The sequence below is a fragment of the Xyrauchen texanus genome, chromosome 42 (assembly GCF_025860055.1).
Source record: "Xyrauchen texanus isolate HMW12.3.18 chromosome 42, RBS_HiC_50CHRs, whole genome shotgun sequence".
Lineage (NCBI taxonomy): Eukaryota > Metazoa > Chordata > Actinopteri > Cypriniformes > Catostomidae > Xyrauchen > Xyrauchen texanus.
Window position 1 is genome coordinate 18992476 of NC_068317.1, and position 25636 is coordinate 19018111.

Below are 25636 nucleotides of genomic sequence, written 5' to 3' on the forward strand. Positions count from 1 at the left end.
ATTACCTTAAGGAGCTATTTTTTAGCTGATCTAACCTTTTTTTATTATTATTATTTTTGGAGTAACAATGTATTTGGATGATTCACTGATGTGAAATAATATTTTTGACTTTAATAAAACAAGTCATTTAATAATATTTGTTGCAAAATAAATACATAAAATAATAAATATATAACTAAATACGGTAACACTTTACATTACTGTGTGTATAGTGCACACAGTACTATGCATGTCACTGTAATTAATTGTTAGTGATTATGCAATTACAAGCAGCTACAAATAATTATGAAGTATGTTCAGTACACTATAAAATATTGTGATAAGTAACCTAACAGTGTGCTTTTTGTGGTAAAATATACATTATTAAATCTAAATGATTAAAAACAAAAATATGATTTAATATGACTGAATTCTCCTGAATACATTAAATTGCCAACCAGAAAAAGTCATGTTTAGGTTCAGATCAAGTAGAAATAGTTCCTTAAGGTTTAAGTAAAGTGTAATATTATGCAGTGCAAATACACATTAACATTAAAGGGATCGTTCACCCCAAAATAAAAGTTATCTTATCATTTACTCACCCTCATTTTGTTCCAAACCTTTCTTTCTTCTTTGAAACACACAAAGAGTCATCATTCACTTTCATTGCATCTTTTTACCTTACACGAAAAGTTAATGGTAATACAGGTTTGGAACAACATGAGGGTAAAGTTTCATTTTGGTTTAATAAAAAAAAACTTTTCATTTTGAGGTGATGTTTAATGTAATGTGACCCTAAATTTAACTTAATTTACTTTGCACTTCCATAGTCATGCACTGGAATACATTCATAACTTGTCGCACAGCTATTAATGTATTAACCTGTGACACCAGTTTTCTCAATCAGGACGTTCAGGTACTCGGCACCTTTGTCATTTTCTAATGTCAATGCAAACAGCTGATATAGAGCGTCAGTTTGTTTGCACATAACTATTATCCGTGTCAGTTCCCAGGTGTGTTTGCTTGATGTGTTTCCACTGTATGCTGTAACTATACTCACTGTGAAAGCTTTGGCACTAATGATAAATGACTCTTGTGAGCTCTTTGAATGGATCTTGAAAATGCATGGTCGCCAAATAAACCTAAATTAAGGTCACTATGGATGCAATTTGCATGGTTTGGGGAATAATACCTGGGATATAGTTGCTGCATCTATAAAATGTCCGACCCTCCTCACCAAGGCAATGCAACACTGATCTTTACTGTTTTATAGGTCAAAATTGACTTTTATGATCATAGTGGGACACTTATATACATATTCAGCGCAGCTTCTATACTATAAACTTTATGGCTAGTTCTTGCTTATCACACTCACACATTCAACACCAACTTATTACCCATTCTCTAAACAGCAGCAAGGAAAAAAGAGCAAATTTGATAAAGACCTTAAAGGAATAGTTCCCCCCCTAAAACTTTGTCATCATTTACTGAACTTCATGTTGTTCTAAACCAGTATGACTTGCTTTTTTTCATGGAACACAAAAAGAGACGTTTGGCAAAAAGTAACTTAATTTACAATTCACTTTAATTGTATGGAAAAGTACAGCTTGGGCATTCTGATAGGGTGCTTTCACACTAGTACTTTTGGTGCGCAACCAGGTTCGAATGACTTCAAAATTTTCTTCATTTGGATGATGTGAATGCTGTTTTCCAAACTTAGGTGCACATCTGCGAACCATACTTGAGTTTGCTCAAAAAGTTGTTCTATTGGGAAAACACTCAGGCTTGAGTGAGGTTTAAGATGCCATTTATTTGATGAATGTAAAACAGAAAAGTAATGTCCCTCTTTGGCGTAGGCCACATCTGGCGGTCCGAGGGAGTTGTACTTGGAACCGTCATATCCTGCCAGAGATAGGAGGCAGGGGCGAGGAGCCTACCCCCGTGCGGGACAGGGCTCAACTGGTGGTGGTGGGGTGGTGGAGGTTGCCGTGTTAGCACACTGAAACAGCAATGTGATAGATTGAGAGCAGACCTATAAAGCAATGGCTTACATGCGATTGGCTTGGAATTACCCAGCTAATGGTGTGATGATGAACAGCTGCTAGTCTTCCCGCTAGAACTATTTCGTGGGAACGCAGTTGTAACAAATTGTGGAAGTAAACCACTTATGATTATGTATAATTCACGTCTTGCAGGGTCCCGATCCCAATTATAATGGTACAATGCATTTCTCATCTTGTCTCCAAGTAAATCGCCTTCAGAGAGCAGCTCACATTCTTCCCATCTCTTGTGTGCATGTAAAGGTTTGGTGGTAAATCCAAAGAGAGGAATACTTTAATAATACAACCAAGCTCATGTCTTCTTAAGTTGTTACGTAGTAACAGTGGTAAACTGCTGCTGCTTGTACTCACCATTATGATGCAATTGGACCACGATTCTGACCCAAACGTGGGGGGTATTGGGGGGTGACATGATCTGTAACTGCTGTTTCCTGTTACAGTGATAGTGGGGAGAGACCTCAAAAGCAGCCAAAATATGCCAGAGAGCAGAGAGAGTGAAGGACCGCAACTGTGTGCCACAACTGGCGTGTCTTATTTGAGTGTTCTAATGTTTTTAGTGTTGTGAAGCAGAGATTTCAAGTAGTTTATGCCTAAGTATTGTGAAGCTGAAGGTTTCAAGAAGTTCATGCTGACTGAGAGTTTTGTTACATTTAACTGTTTTGAAATAAGAAACGCACTGTGAAGAACGCACACAGAGTGTGTGGAAGGCAGAAAAATAAAAGCCTACCTGAAGCGTATCACTGCTGCCCGTCTCCTCCTTTTCCATACCCGAACCTGAAGGAGTGTTGCAGTCTGTATTTAGTCTATGTAAACATGCGCTATACTCAAAAAATATTTTCGCCTATTTTTAAGATGTATCCATTTTAATTTAATAACAAATTTCCATCTAACTGAATTGAATAGTCTTGAAGAAAATGTAATTAATAAAACTTGTATTTTTTAAGATTTATACATTTTATTTGGTAAAAGATTAGGCATTTCAATTAGATGGAAATGTTTACATTTTTAAATTGAAATGGATACATCTTAAAAATAGGCTAAAATATTTTTTTGAGTGTAGATGAATGTCTTTGACCATGAATGTGTCAAGTTAAACAAAGTTCAACTTAAAATAAAACAGACACATAACATGTTTTGAGACCTGCATTTTGTTCCCTTCCATTTTGCTCCATATTGATTTTTTAACACAATACTGCATCTTGTGTGAACAGTATTTTGTCTTAGTATTTAATAAGCCAACATAACATTTTTAATAAAATAAAAACTATGGAAAACATTATTCCTCATGAATTGACCCCTTTAACTACAGACCATCATTGAGAATCCATAATTTGCATTAAGCTGTGTGAAACCACTCTTTATCTATTACCGTCCCCATATAAAAGAGAAGCAGACAGCAGAATTCATAGACTCCTAGGCAATTGCAGTAATTATCTGCTCCACTCAGCTGTGACTAGAACAAGTTTAGGGCAGGAAGAGAAAAAAAGGCTATCAATAGCCAATCAATAATCTTGTCTCGCAGTCTAATGGTTGGTGGCATTGTAATAAAGAGAGTAAAGTTTGGAATTGATCTTTGTTGTGAACATTGAGCATTCACCACAAGGTATACTGTAGTTCAGGCAGATGGAGGTCTGATTAGCATACAGTACACACTAATGAATTCAGCTATAAAACCACAGGCATCAACACAGAAGTAATTTCTGTATTTGGAACATATGCAGTTCAACATATTCTTCTTTTGGCCACTGTATGTGTTTCTGTGTACTGGATTCTTACTGAAATGGCTGAAGGTTTGATTTGCAGTCCCAGCGGCTGCCACAGACAGTACTTTCACTTTACTGAGTCACATAAAATCTTGGGCAGGGACCTTCTAGTTTTATTGGCACTGCCCACTGATATTTTTAGAAGATTCCTTTACCTCATAGTAAGGGAAAGCATTTTTCATCTGGCGTTTAATATTTTCTACTGACTTTTATTGACTGAGATGATGGCATGGATCACTCTTGATAGGGTCTCACCAATTGGCTTTGTGGGATGTCATTTAAATGTCTGGCAACCACGGTATGGCCCCAAGGACTATTTAAACATTTGTCTATACTTAAAAGGGTCTGTAACAGATCAGGTTCTTAATGTGGAAAGGAGGAAGCGGGGACCAGGTGAACAATCCAGATATTTATTGCTGCACTTTTCAGTGTCACACAATAAGACACCACTTTTCAGCAGTGCACAAAAGATTTGCTTTTCAGCACACACCACACTGACATGCAGACACACACAGACAGCTTTGTGCGTCTCTCTCTCGCTCTCGAACTGGAGCTCTGGCTCTACCTTAACCCGCTCTGGCTGATTGCAATCATTCTCCTCCAGCCGTCCCTCACCTCTCGACCGACCCCCGCCCGCCCGCTGGCCACACACCCCCATTTCCCGACTCAGGCCAGGTAGCCATCCGACCTGGCTTACCCCCCATCATTTCGGGAGGGGAAATATTGCCCTTTCGGCCCATCCTGATGCCGGATGTTTTCCCCGCCTCCTGGGAACAGGAAATGGATTAGGGGGAGAGAGAATGAGAAGGGAGGGAGGGAGAAGAGTGAAAGGGAGAGAGAACAAGTGAGAGAGAGGAGAGAGAGAAGGGAAAAATAAACTCACCGGTCCCTGTACACACCCATCGGATTGAGCACTCCCTCTGTGTCTCGTTCCTCCGTCATTCTCCCCCAGCCATCCCTCATCAGTCTGCCAGCTGGCTCCCGTTACATACGCCTGATAATATGAGTATTGAGAACCAACAGTGTGCAGAATTTGATCAGTTTACAGTTATTCAGTCAAACAAATGTTGTAATTTGATTGCATGCTTCACATATATTGGGGACATACTGCAAGGCTATATAGATTGTCTTGAGTGAGTGCTTTTAGTGGATGTTTTAAATGGCTTTCATTTAAAAAAAAAAAAAAAAAAAACAGTTCCACATGTGCAATTGCAGGAGGGCAAACGCTCTGCAAAGATGTTTGCCAATCAGAACAGTGGGTGTGTCTTAAAGCTGTTGTACAGGTAAAACATTTCAGACAGAGGGCTAAACACAGGGTAGAAAAAGGTCATGTAAAACTACACATTTTGGCTTTTTTGCAAGATGGCTTTTTTGTAATGTTTTTTTATGCAAGAAAACTATACTAACAGAATAAGTGAACAAATAAAATTAATAAGCGAAAGCAAAGAAAAACATGACCCCTTAAAAAATTTATAAATGTTCTTTACATTATGCAGTTAACAAAGCCGATAGGCATTTATTGCATACCTATAGAAAAAAATCACAAATAATAAAATAATAGATAGATTGTTCTAAATTAAGGGATTTGCACAAGGTCTAGTTGTCATACATTAGCGGAACATAGTTACTGTGTGCTGAACTATACCTGTGGTTACTCTGCTAGGACACCTATGTGAACTTGAGGTAAACTGCCTTCATACATCCATTAAAAATGCCCGTGGGACAAGCTGGTTAAAAGTATCTGCAAAAAACAATCAAACAACAACAACAACATCAACAAAAAAAATCCCTAAGTTAGTTCTGAGAAAAGGTTTAGCTTTGTATTTTATCTTATGTAATGAAATGCACACATTTGAAGTGTGACTAAACTGTCCAAAAATGCCTGCTGTACATTTTAAGTAACTTATACTGTACTTCACCAGCATATGTTAAAAGCAGCATGTATAAAACCTATTTTATCTTGCCTGTGCCATAAGAACACCCCAAACATTCCATAGCCATTAAAAAGTGAAATCAAACAAGATTATTTGTATCTATTTTGGGGAATCTCCTCAGTAGTATATCTAAACCATAACTGTGCTTTGCCTGTTATCATTTCCTGGCTTCATATGCACAAAACTGTATAAAACATGTCACCTCAGGGTAAAAGATGTGGATTAATAATGTTTCTAAAATATTAATGGATGGAGGAAGCGCTGATGTTTGGGTAAGAGAAGATCTCACAGAGCAGGCAATGTAACAAAATGCTTCCCAATAAGTGCCATACTGTAATACTACAACTGCTTAACAATTCAGGTCTACCTTACTGTATTAGGTGACTTACCAATACAGTTTGACCTCATGAGGAAAAATCAGTCAGATTTAGGCAAAATAAACCGAAGTAATGTTCAAGTCAAGTTATTAAAAATAAATAGCTTATGAAACTTAAGTGGCCATGAGCTGAACAAGTCCACCAAAGCAAGTGTGGTCCAAATTCAATTTAAAAGTGCTTCTTTGTATAGAAAATTAATGTATGTGCTTAAATAAACAAAGCGGAGAGGATATGTCTTTCCCATAGAGAAAGTTCCCTTTTGATGGTGTATTAAATACATCTACTTAGACTTTCTAATTTCACAAAGCATTTTACCTAGAGTCAAGGGTACAATGACCACCAGATCACAGTTACCTGTGCCAGGAAAGCCATGCTGTTTTTAAAGAAATTTGTGTGGCTCAGCTTTTTTTTAGGTCACCATCCCTGTGTGAAAGGACTCACAGCCTAGACCTCTCTGAAATAATGTCAGCCAATGCCAATGAAAAGGTTGTTTGGTAATTACCACTCTTCAGGTTTCTCACTTGCTGTATACTGTACCTGTATCTTAAAGTTGAAGTATGAGTACTTCATAGTTCATGTACATGAAGTACTGTTGGGCCCTTGACCCTATCTGCTCCAGGGGCACTGTTTCATGGCTGACCCTGCGCTCTGACCCCAGCTTAGTTGGGATATGCGAAAACAAATGCATTTCATTGGCTCTGTACCTGTACTCTGCACAATGACAATAAAGTTGAATCTTAATCTTGAATCTGAATGATATATCTGTGCCACTAGTGCCACCAAACAGAACTGCAGAAATCAGGTGTTCCGAACATTCCCCCGTCTTCCTTTCTTTGAACAGACATATAGTTCTTTAAACTTATGCCATTGTTAGAGCCAGTGTTGGAAAAGTATGTTAGTCTGGTCGGGATGCTTGGAAAAACCAAGTAATGTTTGATTGTGCCACATAGTAGAGGTATGCAACCTGACCCAGGCCTGATGGGTTTCGGGTCAGGTTCGGGGCAGTTTTTCAAGTAGGACTTAGGGTTATGGTCGGGTTGGTTTTGTAATTAATTAAAAAATAAACAGGCCTACTGAACTTGCACACATGTTCTCACTCACAGACAGACAGTCTGTTCTGTTTTTCCATTGTTTTCCTATGTTAACACTGAACAAATGTCTTTGACTTGTTTCATCAGCGTCTCAGAGAAATCAACCTACACAGATTTGAGGTTAAAATGGGAAAGAGTATATTATAGGTACTATACCATAGTCACCATTATTCACCATTTCTCTAAAGTTATTCCCCATTTTAATACATTTTTGTCTTTAATATTTCATTATAAATGGTCTTATGGTGTCAAATGATTTTTTTTAAAGAATAAATATTTATAGAATGTAGTCTTTAAAATAATATGGTCATAATACTGAATACTTAATAATTATAAAATAATTACCAAAATGCTGTAAATACTGAAATTAAAATGAAGAATTAGCAAAACAGTTTATAAATAACCTATTTTACAAGGGAATAGCATGTCACACCACATGACATATCCACCACTCCTTCCTATTTGGATGTTTAGATATGATCATTCTATGGCTGTGTTGGGCTAATTTCAAACATATACGTATGCTCATCCAGTATAGTACAACACAATTATTGCCCATGGCAATAGAATAATTACTACAGCTTGATTTTTTACACATTTTGACCATGTCTGTGTTTTGTTATTACCATTCAACATTTACAGACTGGTTAGTTTTAGAGATCCGCTGAATTTGTTGAGCTAGAACTGTCATTATGGAGCTCCTCAGTGTCCCACAAGTGACAAATTGAATGCTACATCAGCACACAGAATATCGATAAAATCAATTGGCTAGAGAATCATCGCATTTCCCACTTGTAATTGAAGCTGATATCCAGAACAGGCAATTGAAACCTCTGCACTGTGCAGACTGGGATGGTATAAATTGCCCCATGTTACACTCTATGGGTAAAGGAGGCAAAATCTATTATAAGTTTCAGCCAAAATGTTCACAGAAGTTACAGCGAACCTGTCTAACTTAACATGCATTGGTTAGGTGTGTGTGCAGAGTCTAAAATGAAAGTTTTACCATATCTGCTAATGGTGAGTTAATTGAGAACATTTACTGGCCATAAACACAGTAGATCTCTTTACGGCCATGAAATGGTAAAATCAAAATAGATATGTAATAATTGAAGTATTTCAACTTATTGAGATCAAATTTGTTAGACGATACGCAAGTTGCAACAGATGTTTTCTCAAGTAGACATTTCCTATGTCTTTGAACTGTTTTTGTTGCTTAGATCAGCAAGGGTCAGATTATTATACAATTCATTTAAAACTTATTGTGTGTTATTTTGCTGTTTCTTATAAAGTTACTTTACAGATCAACTTGCAAGGGTTTATTGTGGAATAATCTACAGTCAGCCAGTCATTATTGGAAAAATAAACCTGACAGTGTGGTCAGGACCCTGACACGGTTTATAGGGGTCTTGTATCTGCTGAAGGGGTTTATTTTGTAAAAATGACTGGCTTACTGTAGATTATCCCATGCTTATTACACAGCTACTCACCAAATTAAATGGGCTGATTATTTAAATATTTTGAAATAAACACTGAAATTGATATGAGTTGAAATTACGATATGTGAAAAGAAACAAACAGCTGAATTTCACCACTGGTTTAGGTAGGAGAACTACCCAAACCAGTGTTTATATAGCAAAAATGACTGCTCATTTAAATATTTTACAAATAAATAAATAAATGGACTTGAAATATTAATTTGAGTTAAAATGATTTTCATAGCTTGTAAATATCGCAACGTGATACGTGAAGTAGAAAAGGTGACTCACAATACCCGGATAACCGGTCTGCTATCACTTTATCCCTGATGTGGTCATTATTCATATATACAGTATGAGACCATGGATGGTCTGATTGACCAATTAGAATCAAGTAATTCAGAGAGTAAGAAACGTACTTTAGTAATCAAACTTTATGCCATTTAAATGAGAGAGAAATGAGAAGGCAGTGTATCCCTTGTTAAGACTAGGTAAATTACAGCAGTGTGTCTGCATGCACACACAGAGCATGGCTGGATAATGGAGAAGAGATGGAGATTTCCCTCTCTTTTCTTTGTTTATGGAGGTTTCTTGGCCGCCTGAGTGCAAATTAACGATGCACTGACCTGCAGACACCCCTGGTGTCAGAACTTTGTGAATTTGCCTATGTTGAACTTGAGCAAAAGTCCTGTGTATGAGACAAGCTCATCCAAAATGAAGTAAATACAGTATAAAGTGGATCCGGGTTCAAATCATGTCTGGCAGTGGGAATTCTGCTCAAGTATCTGTAACAGTTCAAGGATGTGTAAGGAGGAGGCGGGAAGCGGCTGCACAGTCGACGTAAAGTTAAATGGTATAAATTAACTTAAAACAACATAGAACATGAAAAATTATGAATGAACACACACGGCTGCATGCATCTGTTGAATTGGCATCTCCAGCTCCACTTTATCTAGCTCTCCCGCTGATCAGCTGATTCAGTGCCGGCCGTGCAGCCTCACAGCCCAACCACACCCTCCTCCCGCAGAGTCCTCACCGCTGCCCTTCCAGCCATTCTGTCAGCCGGTGCAAGGGGAGGCGTTGAGAGGGGGAAAGGGCGAGCGGAGACACGCACAGAGAGTGAGAGAGAAGAACTTGTCACCCGGTCCTCAACCGCTCCACCACCCTCTGGCTAATGCCAACTCGCTACTCCCCTGGTGGATGGCAGCGAGTCCTCTGGCCCCTGGCACATGGAACCGCTCCTCTCCTTCTTCAGTGGATTGCAGCAGTTCCTCCAGCTCTCGGCGGATGGCAACAACCTCTCCGTCCCCAGGCAGACAGCCGCGTCTGCTCCCTGGTGGATGGCAGGGAGGACATCCCTCCTCCATCCAGGGATTCAGCACTACTGTAACAGTTCAAGGATGGGCAAGGAGTAGGCGGGAACCAGCTGAACAGTCAATGTAAAGTTTAATGGTATAAATTAACTTAAAACAACATAGAACATAAAACATGATGAAAAAACTCGCCCTCACGTCCCGGTCACGCCCTCCTCCTCATCACAGTATCTTTTTGATTTCACTTACCTTTGCAGTCTTTGTTAGAAAAATAAGCTTGGTCACAACACCTAGTGAGCTGCCTCGCTGTCTACTATATATGTAGGCAGCTTTCTTCTAAGGCATCATGACCTCATAAGTTACCTATTTGCAATGCAGTATATACACACATATATGATGCCTTAAATTGATGCCTCCATAGACAGCTCACTAGGTTTTGGAACAGAGTATTAGTTACAACAACAACAAAAAAAGGATTGTGTTTGGCTGGGATTCCCTTTTAAATGGATTGCAATGTTAGACAATAGACTCTGCTGATTCTGTTTGTCTATGTTTGGCTCTGCAGCTGTACCACTCCTTTCTCTTCTCCACCTCTTGTCTCAAGGGCTGGAACTCATCCAGAACTCTGTCCCAGTCCTCAGTCATCGTCTCCTGCTGTGATGTAAGGCATGAATGAGTGCAGCCTCAGGCAATGCTAAACTCTCCAAAAACCCAACATACATACAGTACAATCAACATAAGCAACAAATAAATAGCTGATTGCATTCATTTGTGCAAATCAACTACTATGTCTAGACCTGCTTGAACTCAGTATCATAGAGGTAGAGTAGAGTTTCAAGGAAACTATCACAACAGAAGATATTTAGAGAATGTGTCAACAACAGCAAATATAATATGTCTTCTTATTGAAAACCATCTGGATGTTATTTCAGTCAGAAAGGATGATTTGGCTACTTTTTTAAACTGTCCACCTGATTTTTTCTTCTTCTGTAGAACACAAAAATGTCTTCTGTCACCATTCACTTTAATTGATTCTTCTTTCCATATAATGCATATTAAAGGGGCCTGAGTGTTTTACAGAAGACAGAAAGTCATACGTGTTTGAATTTTGAATCATGACAGAACAGAAAGGATGACAGAATTTTCAGTTTTGGATGAATTATCCTTTTAACTCTTGGCAATCCGATCAAATCGAGATTTAAGAAAGAGATATTAAAAACCGTGGCTAATAAAAGTAATGGCTCATTCATCAAACTGGAAATGTAAGTCAAGTAGAGTACATTGCATTATTGGATTCAGTATTCTGCACAGTATGCTCTGGTTATATTCTGTGCATTCTGAAAGATGTAATGGATCATCCATGTGTTCTGTGCATACAGAAACTGTATACTGTTCACAATTTTGCAGAAGGTAGTGTGCTATTCCAAATATAACCATAGTTTCACATAAAATTGGACAATGGCTGAAGTAAATTTTCTTTTGCTGACTTGTGGGAGTGCTTGGGAAATGTAGTCCACCAAAGATGTTGTACTTTCGAGTTTTCATTGAATTTGGCTTGCAGTCAAGTTGTCTGTTAGAGAGGCTGAAATTGTCCCTACTTTGCCAATTTCCCCAGTCTGTCAGTATGATCGAGAGATCCTGTGTTTCTCCATCCTGATCCTAAAGGCACTTTGACCTATATTTGATTATATCTATACTTGTGCGACCCGCGTCCTCATGTGTGGACTGTGTGTTTTGTCTTTGCTATACACTATGCCATAGGCTTAACTAGACCTATTTAGGGGGGCTTCAGTGAACAAATACACCCCATTTCTAGTGTTGCCAACTTAGCGACTTTGTTGCTAGATTTAGCAACTTTTTTTCATGAAAGCTCTTAGCGACAAATCTAGCAACTTTTTGGACAAACCTTCTACTTTCCGTAGAAGAGTTGCCAGTATTCCCCATGAGCATGAGGTCCAGATCTCCCGCCGCAGACACGCCTCTCTCTGCATGTACTCTGTTCATTGTGAGTGGCAGAGAGGAGCAGCACATTCAGTTGACCTCACTGCAGCTGACATAGACGTGAATGAGCTGCACATGTGCAAATAGTGTTGCCAAGGACCAGTCAATAATCTGTATTGTTTGCTTGCTCCTCCTTTGTTTTAATTTAAACTATTTTAATTTGACTGTTTAATTTTTATTCTTCTCATGCGCTTATCACTGTCTTATCACTCACCACCACAGGGGTTTAGTTCATTCCAGTTTCTGAACTCTCTGAATTGAAATATTTTTTTTTTAATTCAAATCATTTATTAAGTCTGTACATTGTACTATATTCAAACACATAGTAATAATCTTTAAACTCAATTAAACTTATATACACATAATACAAATACAAATACACACAGCCTTTGACATTACACACACATTAAAAAAATAGCTAACGTGTCACACTCTAAAATATACTCCCAAAAGAATAGAAAAGAATCAATTCAAGGGGTGGCTGAAACCATATGTGGGCAATGACATAAGGGTATACTAAGGGGCGCAACTACACATTTCCGAGCTGGTATGCAAAACAAAATGTTGTGCCCCATGTATCTGTCAAGCGAGGAGGGAGGGTGTCATCCATTATAAGTGTTGAGTGGGTTGGGGGTGATGTTGGAGGGGTCGAGGAGGCTGATTGCACCACCTTTAGTGAGCCGCTGGCACCCGCTTTACATGGTGCATACTGTCTTTACTGCAAGACAGACTTCTGTGCCAAGTGGGCCACATTTCAATTACAATTTCATACTCATTCCATTGTCTGACAACAGAAACTGATTTTTTTTATGTAAAAGAAATATGTAAAAGAGAACAGCTTTATTTGGGGATTCAGCTGTATTAAAATACAGTATGTGAGGACAGAGAGTAGGAGAGAAGCAAACAGACGTAAAGGGCTGACACCGACTGACACTTGCCAGAATGCAAATAGGACGCGATGACATCCTGAATATGCTAATTATCACATGACATCATGTAGCGACATTTAGCCACTTTTGGGGCAGGTTTTAGTTAGTTACTTTCCATTGAAAGTATTTGGCAACACTGCCTATTTCCTGCCTAAACAGACGTAAAGGGCTGACACCGACTGACACTTGCCAGAATGCAAATAGGACGCGATGACACCCTGAATATGCTAATTATCACATGACATCATCTAGCGACATTTAGCCACTTTTGGGGCAGGTTTTAGTTAGTTACTTTCCATTGAAAGTATTTGGCAACACTGCCTATTTCCACATTCAGTTCATTACTTTTTTCCGACTGAAAGAAAGGCATGTCGCTTGTTTAGAAAGGTAATCTCATTTAACAAGGAGAAAGGGGCTGGATTAATTTAAGAGTAACATTAAGAGTCACATGGTGTAACCTCCTCATGGTCACGATTAGGGGTTCTTGCTCTCAATGGGGTGCATGGTAAGTTGTGCGTGGATCGCAGAGAATAGCATGAGCCTCCCCATGCTGTGAGTCTCCGCGGTGTCATGCACAGCGAGTCGCATGATAAGAGGCTTGGAATGAGTCTCAGAAGTGGACCTGGATTGAGGTGAGTAACCACGCCACCATGAGGACCTACTAAGTAGCGAGGGTTGAGCATTCCAAATTGTGAGAAAAAGAGATACAATTATACAAAAAAAAGAGAAAAAATAGTAAAAGTGATTAGTGTTGATAAACCTGTTAATATTTTTTGGCTAATAATGTTGTCTTTTTGCATACCTTGATGGTAATGCACAGCAGTTCACATAATGATATGCTTTGTTGTCATTTGCAGGGAAAATGCTTATATTTAAACACTCTTAGTAGACACACTGATTTGAATGAAGTAAGCTCAGCAAAAAAAAGAAACGTCCTCTCACTTTCAATTGCTTTTATTTTCAGCAAACTTAACATGTGTAAATTTTTGTATGAACATAAAAAGATTCAACAACGAAGACACAAACTGAACAAGTTTCACAGACATGTGACTAACAGAAATGGAATAATGAGTCCCTGAACAAAGCGGGGGTCAAAATTAACAGTCAGTATCTGGTGTGGCCACCAGCTGCATTAAATACTGCTGTGCATCTCCTCCTCATGGACTGCAACAGTTTTGCCTGTTCTTGCTGTGAGATGTTACCCCAATCTTCCACCAAGGCACTTGCAAGTTCCCTGACATTTCTGAGGTGAATGGCCCTAGCCCTCACCCTCCGATCCAACAGGTCCCAGACATGCTCAATGGGATTGAGATCCAGACTCTTCGCTGGCCATGGGAGAACACTGACATTCATGTCTTGCAGAAAATCACATACAGAACGAATAGTATGGCTGGTGGCATTGTCATGCTGTAATGCACAGCATTGAGATTGCTGCAATGACAACAAGCTCAGTCCAATGATGCTGTGACACACTGCCCCAGACCATGACGGACCCTCCACCTCCAAATCGATCCTGCTCCAGAGTAGGGATGTGCACGAGTAGTCGAATATTCATTCTGCAATAATAATTTTACAAAGTTTTGCTTTGCTGGCCATATATACAGTGAGATGCATATTAAATCCTGAACACACAAACTAAAACTGGCAGTTATAACAGAATCCACTGGGTGCCGCTGTTGAGTGTGGACACAAGCGATCACATTTGTTGAGCAAACAGTTCTGTCACTCAGTACGTTCAGATGGACACCAGAAAAGCGGGCTATTGTGAGAATGTGGCTTACTGTGAGAAAGCTGGTTCCTGTTTAAATGTACTGGATAAGCGGTGTACACTTTACTCTCGTATATGTGCAGCTCGTCAGAGAGCAGCATCCACGTAGCAATGTAATCCCCACAACGCTTCTGTAAACAACAAAAATGTAATCCGAGAAAGACTGTGCTAGCTGAGGTAAGGGACATTCCATCATTTAAACTGGTGTGTATAAATCAGCATAGTTTACGGAGCACGTGGATATGCTTGTATTTCTCAACAAAAATATGACATGAGACAAAACATGATAACTATTATATGCTGAGTGTTTATACCTGTCCTGTATGTTAACTGCGTCAGTCTACTTCATTAGCGGTTTCATTTTCATCGCACTGCGTGAGCTTAAATGCTTTCATTCTATTCTTTTTTTGTTTTCACGCATTGCTTGTTTAAATATATTAATATATATATATAAAAAACACAGGACACGATATAAGCTTGTTTTGATTATAATTAGAAGCTTGTTTTTTTAATGAGGACGCAACCTTTATGACTAAAGAAATACCTTTTCAACGTCTCCTTCTCATTAATTACATTCATTTAAATAATAGAATATTTTATTTTTATGAGCTTAAATATTCGAATACCAAATTATTGATGAATGCCCATCCATACGCCAGAGTACAGGCCTCAGGGTAACGCTCATTCCTTCGAGTCCGATCATCACCCCAGGTGAGACAAAACCGTGACTTGTCAGTGAAGAGCACTTTTTGCCAGTCCTGTCTGGTCCAGCCAAAGTGGATTTGTGCCCATTGGTGATGTTGTTGCCGGTGATGTCTGGTGAGGACCTGCCTTACAACAGGCCTACAAGCCCTCAGTCCAGTCTCTCTCAGCCTAATGTGGACAGTCTGAGCACTGATGGAGGGATTGTGCATTCCTGGTGTAACTCGTGCGGTTGTTACCTTTTTGTATCTGTCAAGCAGGTGTGATATTCGGATGTAACAATCCTGTGCAGGTGTTGTTACACATGGTCTGCCAGTGCAAGGACTATCAGCTGTCCTTCCTGTCTGCCTGTCTCACGTCTCACAGTGTGGACATTGCAATTTATTGCCCTGGCCACATCTACAGTCCTCCTCAGAGTCAGAAGAAAGGTCTCTTTAGTGTCCTAAGTTTTTATAACTGTCACCTTAATTGCCTACCGTCAGTAAGCTGTAAGTGTCTTAATGACACTTCCACAGGTGCATGTTCATTAATTGTTTATGGTTCATTGAACAAGCATGGAAAATACTATATTTACCGTACATTATCACATTGAGAATCAATGGGGGTATTCATAAGATGGAAAATGTTGCTTTCAGTGGCTTTATTTGATGTTAAGATGAAAATAAGGTGCGTTTCGAACTGTTCTAAACCAGTGCAGACAGACAGCACATAGATTGTTTCACAATTAATTGACTATATCTATATAACTTATGCAGTTAAAAATTGTGAAATTAGTGCATGTTATTGCACCCGTGCTAGTTTTTGATGCTATTCACAGATGCTGGACAACTGTGTCCCATAATTATATCAAATGCATTTTACTGCTGTCGATGGTGCCTTTTTCTTGTAATAGAAATATAAATTGAAATTATTTGCTAAGTAGGAAAACAATTTCACTATACAAAGAAAAACACATTAAGTACACAAATAAAACAAATAACCATTAATTCTTGTGTAGGCTATATATGGTAATGCAACATTACTACACTCATATTCACTATACAATGCTTAAAAGTTGATTGCATATTATGTATATTAGTTTATTAAAGTAATTATAAAGTATTAACAATTTTCATTGTAGCCTAATGAAAAGAACATTATTGACATCTATTAATTTAAATACATATTAAACAGCAAGTTACCACACAATATTTCTTAGTAGTGTACTGTACACCATGTCAGCAAGAAACTTACCCTGAAATACAGTTTGTAATTTCATGTGGGGACTATAATTACAACAGCCAATTTTATTTTAATTGAAAAAACATTTTACATATGTGTTGTATATAAATGTAAATTACACTACTACTTCACTGGAATTAACAATTTATTTAAATGAGTCCTTTTCTCATTGGCTATGACTTCCAACTTTAATGTCACCCAGTTGATATGTACATTAATGAAGTCAGTGAAGGAAGCAGATAAAACCCATCTGAGATGGCTTTATATTCTTGAAATGAGTATATGGACTGATCAACACCATGCTTTCCTGTTTATCACAAGGGCAATTAGTCATTGGGGAGCCTGGGGTAGTTAACACAGCCCTGCTCAATTTACTTCCTGCTTAACCCACAGATTACAGCTTTCTTTGGTGTACCCCGTTTCTTATGTGTCGTAATTACTTCATTTACATCTTTTACACACCTTTGTCTCACTTGTAACGCAGAATTGTAGCTTTTTCTCATATTTTTTTAACTGGGTACCAGTGGCAGTCCAAACTCATTTGATGCCCTAGGCATGATAAGACATGACCGAAAGGGAAAGAAAAACAGTTTAGTTAGCAGTTCTACACATTAGTAATGAAGTGGTCTTGTAGCATGGCTATTGTCTATTGTGCAATGGGACCGGGTTGAAATCCACATTTTATAAATATGTTTTTAGTTTAATAAACTAAGCAAAATTGCAATTGAAATTGACAGTCAGTCATCAATATGCATATTGATTGTATGGAAAAGGGCAGCATGACATTCTGAAAACCATTTTGTGTTTCACAGGAAAAAGTCCTAAACGAGATAAGGATGGGTAAATGAAGTGGCTGCTAAGGGCCCTAAAACTACCAGGGGGCCATGCAAAGCAAGGTTGTTTTGATTTTATACTGTATATATATTTATATATATAGCGCTGCCTTGTGTATCTGGGGCGCGATCACACCGAGGCAGCATTTGTAGATGGTTCTTGTTCTTACTGCGAGAACTTGACCACGGCAAGGTTGTGGTCGCGGCTTTCCTTTCTGAAAGGAAACGCCACTACAGCCGCCCCCTGCATCGCACCTTCCTCCCACGGGATAGAGGTCAACCTGGCTGGCGATCGAGGAGATTTGGGGAGTTCAGCGGGCATGAACTCCCTGATAAAACCCCACGAACCACCCGCCCCCAGCACGTTGGCTGGATGATGACGTTGCCACTGTATCGGAGAGCGTTGTGATGTCTGACGCAGAAGACTCGACTGGGCTGCCACCTCTGCTCTATGAGGAACGTGGCATTCTCGTGGGCAGTGGCAAACGGCACCTCTCTAGCAGACATTGGCAGAGCAGTGGGCAGGGCAACACCCAATACCATTGCGAGAGCAATAACATTAGAGGGTTGAGTCGATCCTGGACCATGTTTCTTCAGGTCCGAGCATGTAGAACTCGGTAATAAGGGACAGCTGACCGGGTGTACCAATTGCGCATAGCGCCTTTCCCCACTTCCGAGGCAAACCTGGGCACTTTTACCCCTAGGTGAGTCCACAAAAGCTTGCACTCCCTGAATGTCTTTCCTCCATAGTCCGTTGGCCTGCGAATTCTGTGGAGGGATTACCGACCAGACCCACTACGGGTAGAAATTACTCTGTACTGGAATATGTGCTCCACAGGTATCGGTCATCACTATTGCCCCCTGTGTTGTATTTTCCACGGTATGCTCCCCCTGTTGGCGGACCTGCGTCTCCCTTGGGGAGCTCCCTCAGCCCCCGGTCACTGTGTTTGTAGAGCTCCTCCCTCACCAGGTAGGACCCACCACCGCACCAGTTCCATGTGTGGCTCGTAAGCCCATGTAACGTATTTGCCACCTGTGACCTCCCCAGCCTGGGCAGGAGAATAGGATCGGAAAAGATCATCTTTCACAATGTGTGTTATAACATTAGATGGCCCCAGCAGCTTCTAAACAGCCCTATGATAAACATAGATAGAAAAGACCGCGCCTCAAGAGAAGCGAGATGCCGGGAACCTTAGAAGTGTATGATGTTTTTATGAGGCATTGGGGAAGGTTACGTGCAGCCTGGCGTGGGCTGCTCCTTTGGCATGCAACAGCTTGCTCGCATCTGCATCAGCAGTTCACGTAACACGGTTCAGTGTCATGGCATTATTGGATAGGGACCCCTAGTGTCACTTCACTGACAAAATGTAGAGTGAGTGACAGAAGAGGAACGTCTAGGTTACTGTCGTAACCCCTGTTCCCTGATGGAGGGAACGAGACGTTGTGTCCCTTTTGCCACAACATCGTTCCAACCACTGTAACGCCCGTACCTTATTCTCTGCTCCTCAGTGCAACACCTGACTAAAGACATGCACGATTTCCTCCTTTTATACCCGTATGTCCGGGGGAGGGACATGCAAATTCTGTTTGCCAATTCTCATTGGCCTTTTCTCAAAGCTCAGAGGCAACTGAGGCTCTCAAGAGAGACCCCTAGTGTTACTTCACCGACACAACGTCTCGTTCCCTCCATCAGGGAATAGACCTTTTGCATTTGCATCCTGTTTTTTAAAGGTACAACTAGGATTTCGCTTAGGGCTCCCATGCTCAGAAACGGCCCTGCCAATATTTCATTATACTTGATGTTTCACCAAGAACCGATGTTTCAGGGCTTTTAAAAGTGTGAACAGACTTATATTTTTTCCTGTTTTTTGCCATCAATACTCATGTAACTTATGATAAAACTTCAAGTAAAAAAAAAAAAAATAGTTGCATCCAAAAATCCTCTTGGTTCTAAAATCTGAGGGGGCACAATGAGATGACTGGGCATTACCAATTGCTATATTAGTATGTTCTCTTTACTTTGTGTTTTGGCTCTCATAGGAGATGATGACAAAGCTGATAACTGAGACACCAGACTACCCCATCCACTTTCTCATTGGCCATCTCCAGACCAAGCAGGAGAGTTCAGGCAGAATTCAGAGGACGCTTTCGGGTTCTGCTGCACTGTGGGCCGAGAGCTCCTCGGGTCAGTATAGTTCAGGCTGTTTGGCAGAGTTAAACATGCACACTTGCAAATGCACACACATAGGCTGTGTCCAAAACTGCAGCTGCATTGGTGCACACTGAATTGTCAACCTGGCCTCATAGAATGAACATTATATACATTTTTGCATACTGACATTTGTGACACTTTCTACATTTCGCTGCAGTTTCATGTTGAAATGAACACTAGAGGCGCAACAACAACTGTGCGTTTTATTCATTGCCACACAAATAATGAGTACAACTGCTGATTATAACTTTCTAAAAATTTATTTTACACTATTATTCATCCTCTGCTATGTTATGATACCAAAACACTTTTACTTTAATGCATGATTTCAAAACCAATACATTTTTTTGCGATTAATCACATATACAAATATTTGCTGAGAAAGCCCCTCATATAACAATAATTCAATATATAATGATAAAATAATTATACATAGTTATCTTTAAATTAAAAAAATAATATATATATATATAAAATAAAAAATATTCAGAATATTAAAATGCATTACATTCTTGTGGCAGAACAGAAGAGTTAATCATTAATAAGACAATACAAAAAGCCGCTTTAGAATACAATGTATTGTTTACTATCATATTATTGAACATGAGTCAATCATTGGAATACAGTTCACAGCAATCCATTTCACAAGTGAATTTGTCACTTGTTTTACAAGAGATTTATTATGAGGGTTTGTTTAAGGACCCGTCAATGTACACCTACGTCAGACATGCTTGTGTAGCGTCTCGGGTGCGTTGCGTCATAAACATAAATTTTTAGGTCACTGTGTTGTTTAAATTTAGTTTAATACTTAGAACACATCTAGAGATCCCTTAGTTCGAATTTGCACTCCATCAAGTGTTTTGAACGCAAGAAAGTAACGCATGATTGTGTTGTTCTCGTAAATTTAATGAGACCAGGCTGGAAATATTATACATAATAAAACAATTTAATAGAAAAAACTCCTTTACAGGACTGATATTGTAATTTATTTATAATCATGTAATCCACAAAAAGTAACTAATCTGATTTAGCACCATTAAAATATTTTACATAGTCTAATTTCAAGTACGTTTTAGTCTTATTATGTAATTCAAGTTTCATGTAATTTATTATTACCAAACACTGCATACTACATACAGTACATACAATATATCACTCCCAATTTCATGTTGTAGCGAGGAAAGCAGTTTTCAGTGTCTCTATTTGTCTGTAGAATACAAAGGCACACGACGGGACTCCAGAGACAATGAAAAACCCTGGCAGATCCATCCCAAAAAGCCCAAGAAATCAAAGAGTGACCTGGCCATGTCCAACATTTCCCCACCCTCTCCTGAGTCTAAATCATGTGAGTACCACTGGAACAGAGATGCTAGTGTCATATAATATCAGTTTTATTAGACATCCAAGATCAGTCTTGCAGTTTATTTTGTACTTTCAAAGATCAGATATAGATACTGTACGGAGACTGATCGTGCATCAGTAAATAAGTGTGACTTCTATCTAGAGATAGTTCCATTATGTAGGCTATCTGTGTTAGAGATCTTTGAGTGATACATATTGATGAGGGGGTAAGTCATATCAGGGCCAGAGTTAGACTCTTTAATAATTTAATACAATGCTCTGTTACTGACAGCAGTTCTATTTCTGCCTGAGTGGAGTTTTTTGGAAATGGTACTAAGGAAGACTGCAGAAATGTTGGTTTAAGCTGCAGGTTTGAATCTCTATCTGACTTACATAGGTGTTTTTTCACACCAGTATAACTTTTGCCTGAGTTCTATTTCTATTTAGCAAATTTTTGTGTGACAAATGTTAGCTAAGATTGCTTTTCAGAAGAATGTATGTGTAACAGTCTCGACATAGAGGGAGTGGCAATTCCATTTGTAGAGATTTGTTTATTAAAGGAATAGTTCATGTAATTTTTAGATTTAGACAGATTTTTAGAGCTCCTAAAAGCATGAAATGGACTTAAGGTTTTCCCTCTGCCTTTGGCATCACATGATGTCAGCATGATATTAGGTTTCAGGCAGTAGTAATGCAGATAAGAGGCCTGATGTTGCTGTGCAGCAGAAAAACATGGTGTACACAGGAAACATTCTGCTTGGTAGCATGGATAGTAGCTCTCATTTTAATAGTACTACATAGTGTAAAAAACAAACAAACTATATCCTTTCTCCCAATTAAACTAATAGTTTGAAACAAAAGGTTTAAAGGGAAAATTAATTTAAAAAAACTTTACGTTGAGATAACATTGCATCATTCACAATGGTAATTACAGGCTTTTCAATCCGCACAACACCATTCTAATTACATTGCTGTTAGTAACACCGCCTATAGAAACTACAATGTTTTGGCAGAAATATTGTATATATTTATAATACATTTTAATATAATTATAATTATATTAAATATTGTATATTAGGGGAATATAAATCACTTTTATTACAGTTGTTTTTTATGCATGGATACTGTTTTTCGTTACTAACCATCGTAATGAGAAGCATGGTTTTATCTATGGTTACCATAATCTTATTAATACCTCTGTTAAACTCTGGATACAATGCAAGAACTGTGGTAAATTGTCCTAAGAGCAAGTGTAAAGAGAATTTAGCAAGAGCTTTAAAGCCTGAACCCATTAATTAATAACGAAGCTATGAGTTTTTCACCCCTGTATGAGTTTCCCCACCCCTCTAGGCCTCTTAGTTCTCGCGTACGCGTTTGCCACTATAATGTCATCTTTACTTACAGTACCATCGGGTTGTTCGAGATGTTAGACAGAATGTTATCCTTGGTCACTATTCACTTTCACTGTATTGAAAAAAGATTCCATAAAAGTTAATGGCAATTTAGGCTCTTTGTATGGAAGAGAGAAGCTCAGACATTCTGCCCAAAATCCTTTTGTGTTCCATTGAAGAGAGAATATCACACAGGCTTGGAGTAACATGAGGGTGAATAAATGATGACAGAGTTTTCATTTTTGAGTGAACTGTCCCCTTAAGGTACAGCTTCTCATGTAAGGTAATGCTTCTCATTCTTCTCTAAATATGGTCTACTTGATATAGTGTTGCTCTTAATTCTATCATACTTTTATGCTGATAAAATCAAGCCTGGGTGAGCACAATTCTCATTTCAACACTTTCAGAACAATCCAAAAGACAAGCTTCTCCCAGTTTATCAAAAGGTTCACTAATTGGTTTTCCTGGGTATCCTGCATCCCAATTAGCACCATGGACTATGATCACTGCTAGGATAATGAGCTGTTTTGTTCTTTTACCTGAGATAACCTTTGCTGTCACGGTGTCATTGAGTTATACTGTTTCCCAGAATGTCAGTTAGTCAGAACACCAAACAGGCATAGGTGGAAATACAAGCTATTAAACAAGCTGAATCTTGACAATACATTTCCAGGCTGGTCTATGCTGGTCAGTGCTGGGTTGGTGCTGGTTGACCAGCATAGCCATCCTGTTCATTAGCAAAAACTGCTAGTGCACAACTGGTGAAGCTGGTTAACTCAGGAAGACTTGCTCATGTTAGTTCATTGGTTTATATAGTCATGTAGAGCATTTATAGGTAAATGGATTTGGTGTGCTGTCCATAATGGAGGGGATAGAAAGACAAACCTTTATTGTTTGACAATTGCAGACTCCTGTGTTGTTTTTAGAGCTAAACAACTCAAGTTCTTGCATAAACACTTAAACCAACAATCTTCTCTAATAGTGTAAAATATTACTTAAATTCTAATTTTTTTTTTAACCAAAACCTCTTGTATGTCTTCAGAAGTCTTGGAATATGGCGCATGAGTCACATGGTCTACTTTTAACATACTTTTGGAAATTATAATTTCATTTTGTGGGTCAAGTTTTAATTCAGTCTTGTGGGGATACCAACATCTCAGCATTCAAATAAACATACTGTATGCTGGTGACCAACAATGCTGGTATTTTCAACAGAGGTATTACCTGTCCACTGTTCTTTCTCTCTGGATAGATGGTTTTTAAAGCAATTAGTGCGATTTGGAGAATATTAAATGGGAAAACATCTTGTATAGGTGTTGTTTGCTCCCCACTGAATGCAAATGCCTCCAAGTCATAGTTGTAGCAAACACTTTAGCTTGACATTCTGAGAGTTCTAAATTATTTAGTGGTACATTTTTTTTGTGCACGTTTTAATTTTTTACTCTGGCTCTGTACAGCACAATGGCTTTACTCAGTAGCTGTCAAACATCCTTGGATGATAGACAAAGTGACATTGTCTTTGAAATTCACAGAGCGGAGAACATAACTGCTGCTGAAACCAGAATAGTGACTGCTGTGGATTTAGAGTAGTGTTTGAATACTGGTTGTGTGGTTATATGCATATACACTTAATGCATAAAACATTTAGATTACACAGTGCAATTTTAAGGTTTAAACAGTTCAGGTGGAATGTATGTTTCTCATGTTTTGAAAGCTTTCTATAAGCGGTGCTTGCAAAGGCAAGCCATTTGTAATTTGGACATAAATTATATCTCCAACTGTGTGGCTTGTTGAGGAGAGGGTGAGCTATTACTTATCTAAGCAATTGAACTTACATTTTTCACCAGCCGGCCAAAAAAGAGAGTCCTGAGCCACTACTTTGAGCCTCCTACAATAGCAACCACTCAGAACACCCTACCAAACACCAATCAATGCCCTAGCAGCTACATATAGCAGCATATAACAACACCCTAGCAGAGTGATGGGAAGTGTTGGACAGCCAGGTAAAAATTTAAAGCTTGTGTTTTTATTCTGCAGTGCCTCGTTCAATATTGCGCCCTTCCTGGGACTGGAGGACCAAACCTGAGAGTCGAGACTTTGACGAGCTCAACCAGATACTTCAGGAGAGCAAGAAGCTAGGCAAGGCCCTGGAGAACCTGTCCCGCAGTGAGTGAATTCAGTGTTTTGAGGAAGACCCTCAAAGTCAGTGGGTTATTTAAACTGGGTCCAGGGGCCCCTAGGGGGCTACAAGGGGACACTAAGGAGAGAGAGCAAGAGATTCTTTCTAACATTTAACATTCAGTTAACATTACATTTTCATTTCATTCTACTTTCTAAAGACTGGTTGTGATCATGAGATTACTCTTGATTATTTTATTTTAGGTATATACCTAAATTAAAAGTCTATACATCAAACATTACTCTAATGGTGGGTAGAAAAATATATGCTGTCAATTAAATACAACATAAAAATTGCCTCTGTACAATAACAATATAAAAGTCAATAATTTAATTTTGCACAGTTGAAATGGACATTATTTATAGAGTACATGATCATTTACTGTAGCTGGCTTTCTATAGTCAAGAAGGGGGTCAATCACAAGAGGTTCATCATATTTTGTGGTCATTGAATTAAAAATTTCAAAAACCCAAGCTTCAAGTTGACAAATGTACATAATGTTGTACATAATGTCTTGATAATGTTTTGATCTGTGAATTCTGTCCTCTGCACAGGTATTGTTGTATCTGATGACTTTGACCTGGTATGATTGTTATTTATTCTTCTCTGTTTGTTATGTTTCCTCCCATTATTTAAATCAAATGCTGATGTGCATCTGTTTAGGAGATAAAATGAAATTAAGTGAGGAGCCAATTAGTAAATATGGAAAGAGAAAGTCCAGCTAAAACACTTGCCTTTGTCAGATGTCTCTAAATGCAGTAGACACTTTTCCTCTTTAATAACCTACAATATGTGTCTTTTTGGCGGTTAGCCCATGCTTCCCTGTTCCCAATTTGGTTTTTCAAATGAATAGTAAAAAATTTAGTTATGAATTATTATATTTTTTGTACTGTTATATAGGACATTTTACTACTAATTGCCTTATTACAGCAAAACTGAAATGTCAAAGCTGAGTTTTTCTTATTGCTTACCATGCGTGTCCTCCATTATAAAAAATGTATCACTGTAAAAAAAAAAGACTGGCAACACACATACTGTAGCATAGATAATGAGTTATATTTAAA

General features: G+C 38.6%; 1 protein-coding gene across 3 annotated transcripts in view; it reads left to right on the plus strand.

Annotated features, from left to right (window-relative positions):
* The window catches only part of LOC127635210 (uncharacterized protein C8orf34 homolog), a 104831-nt gene that overhangs the window by 2581 nt on the left and 76614 nt on the right, over positions 1 to 25636 (plus strand). For all 3 annotated transcript variants that reach the window (XM_052115084.1, XM_052115085.1, XM_052115086.1), the window contains exons 2-5: positions 19490 to 19634; positions 20875 to 21006; positions 24431 to 24559; positions 25127 to 25155. In XM_052115084.1, the coding sequence (XP_051971044.1) occupies positions 19490 to 19634; positions 20875 to 21006; positions 24431 to 24559; positions 25127 to 25155 (435 nt within the window). The remainder of the gene's footprint in view (positions 1 to 19489; positions 19635 to 20874; positions 21007 to 24430; positions 24560 to 25126; positions 25156 to 25636) is intronic.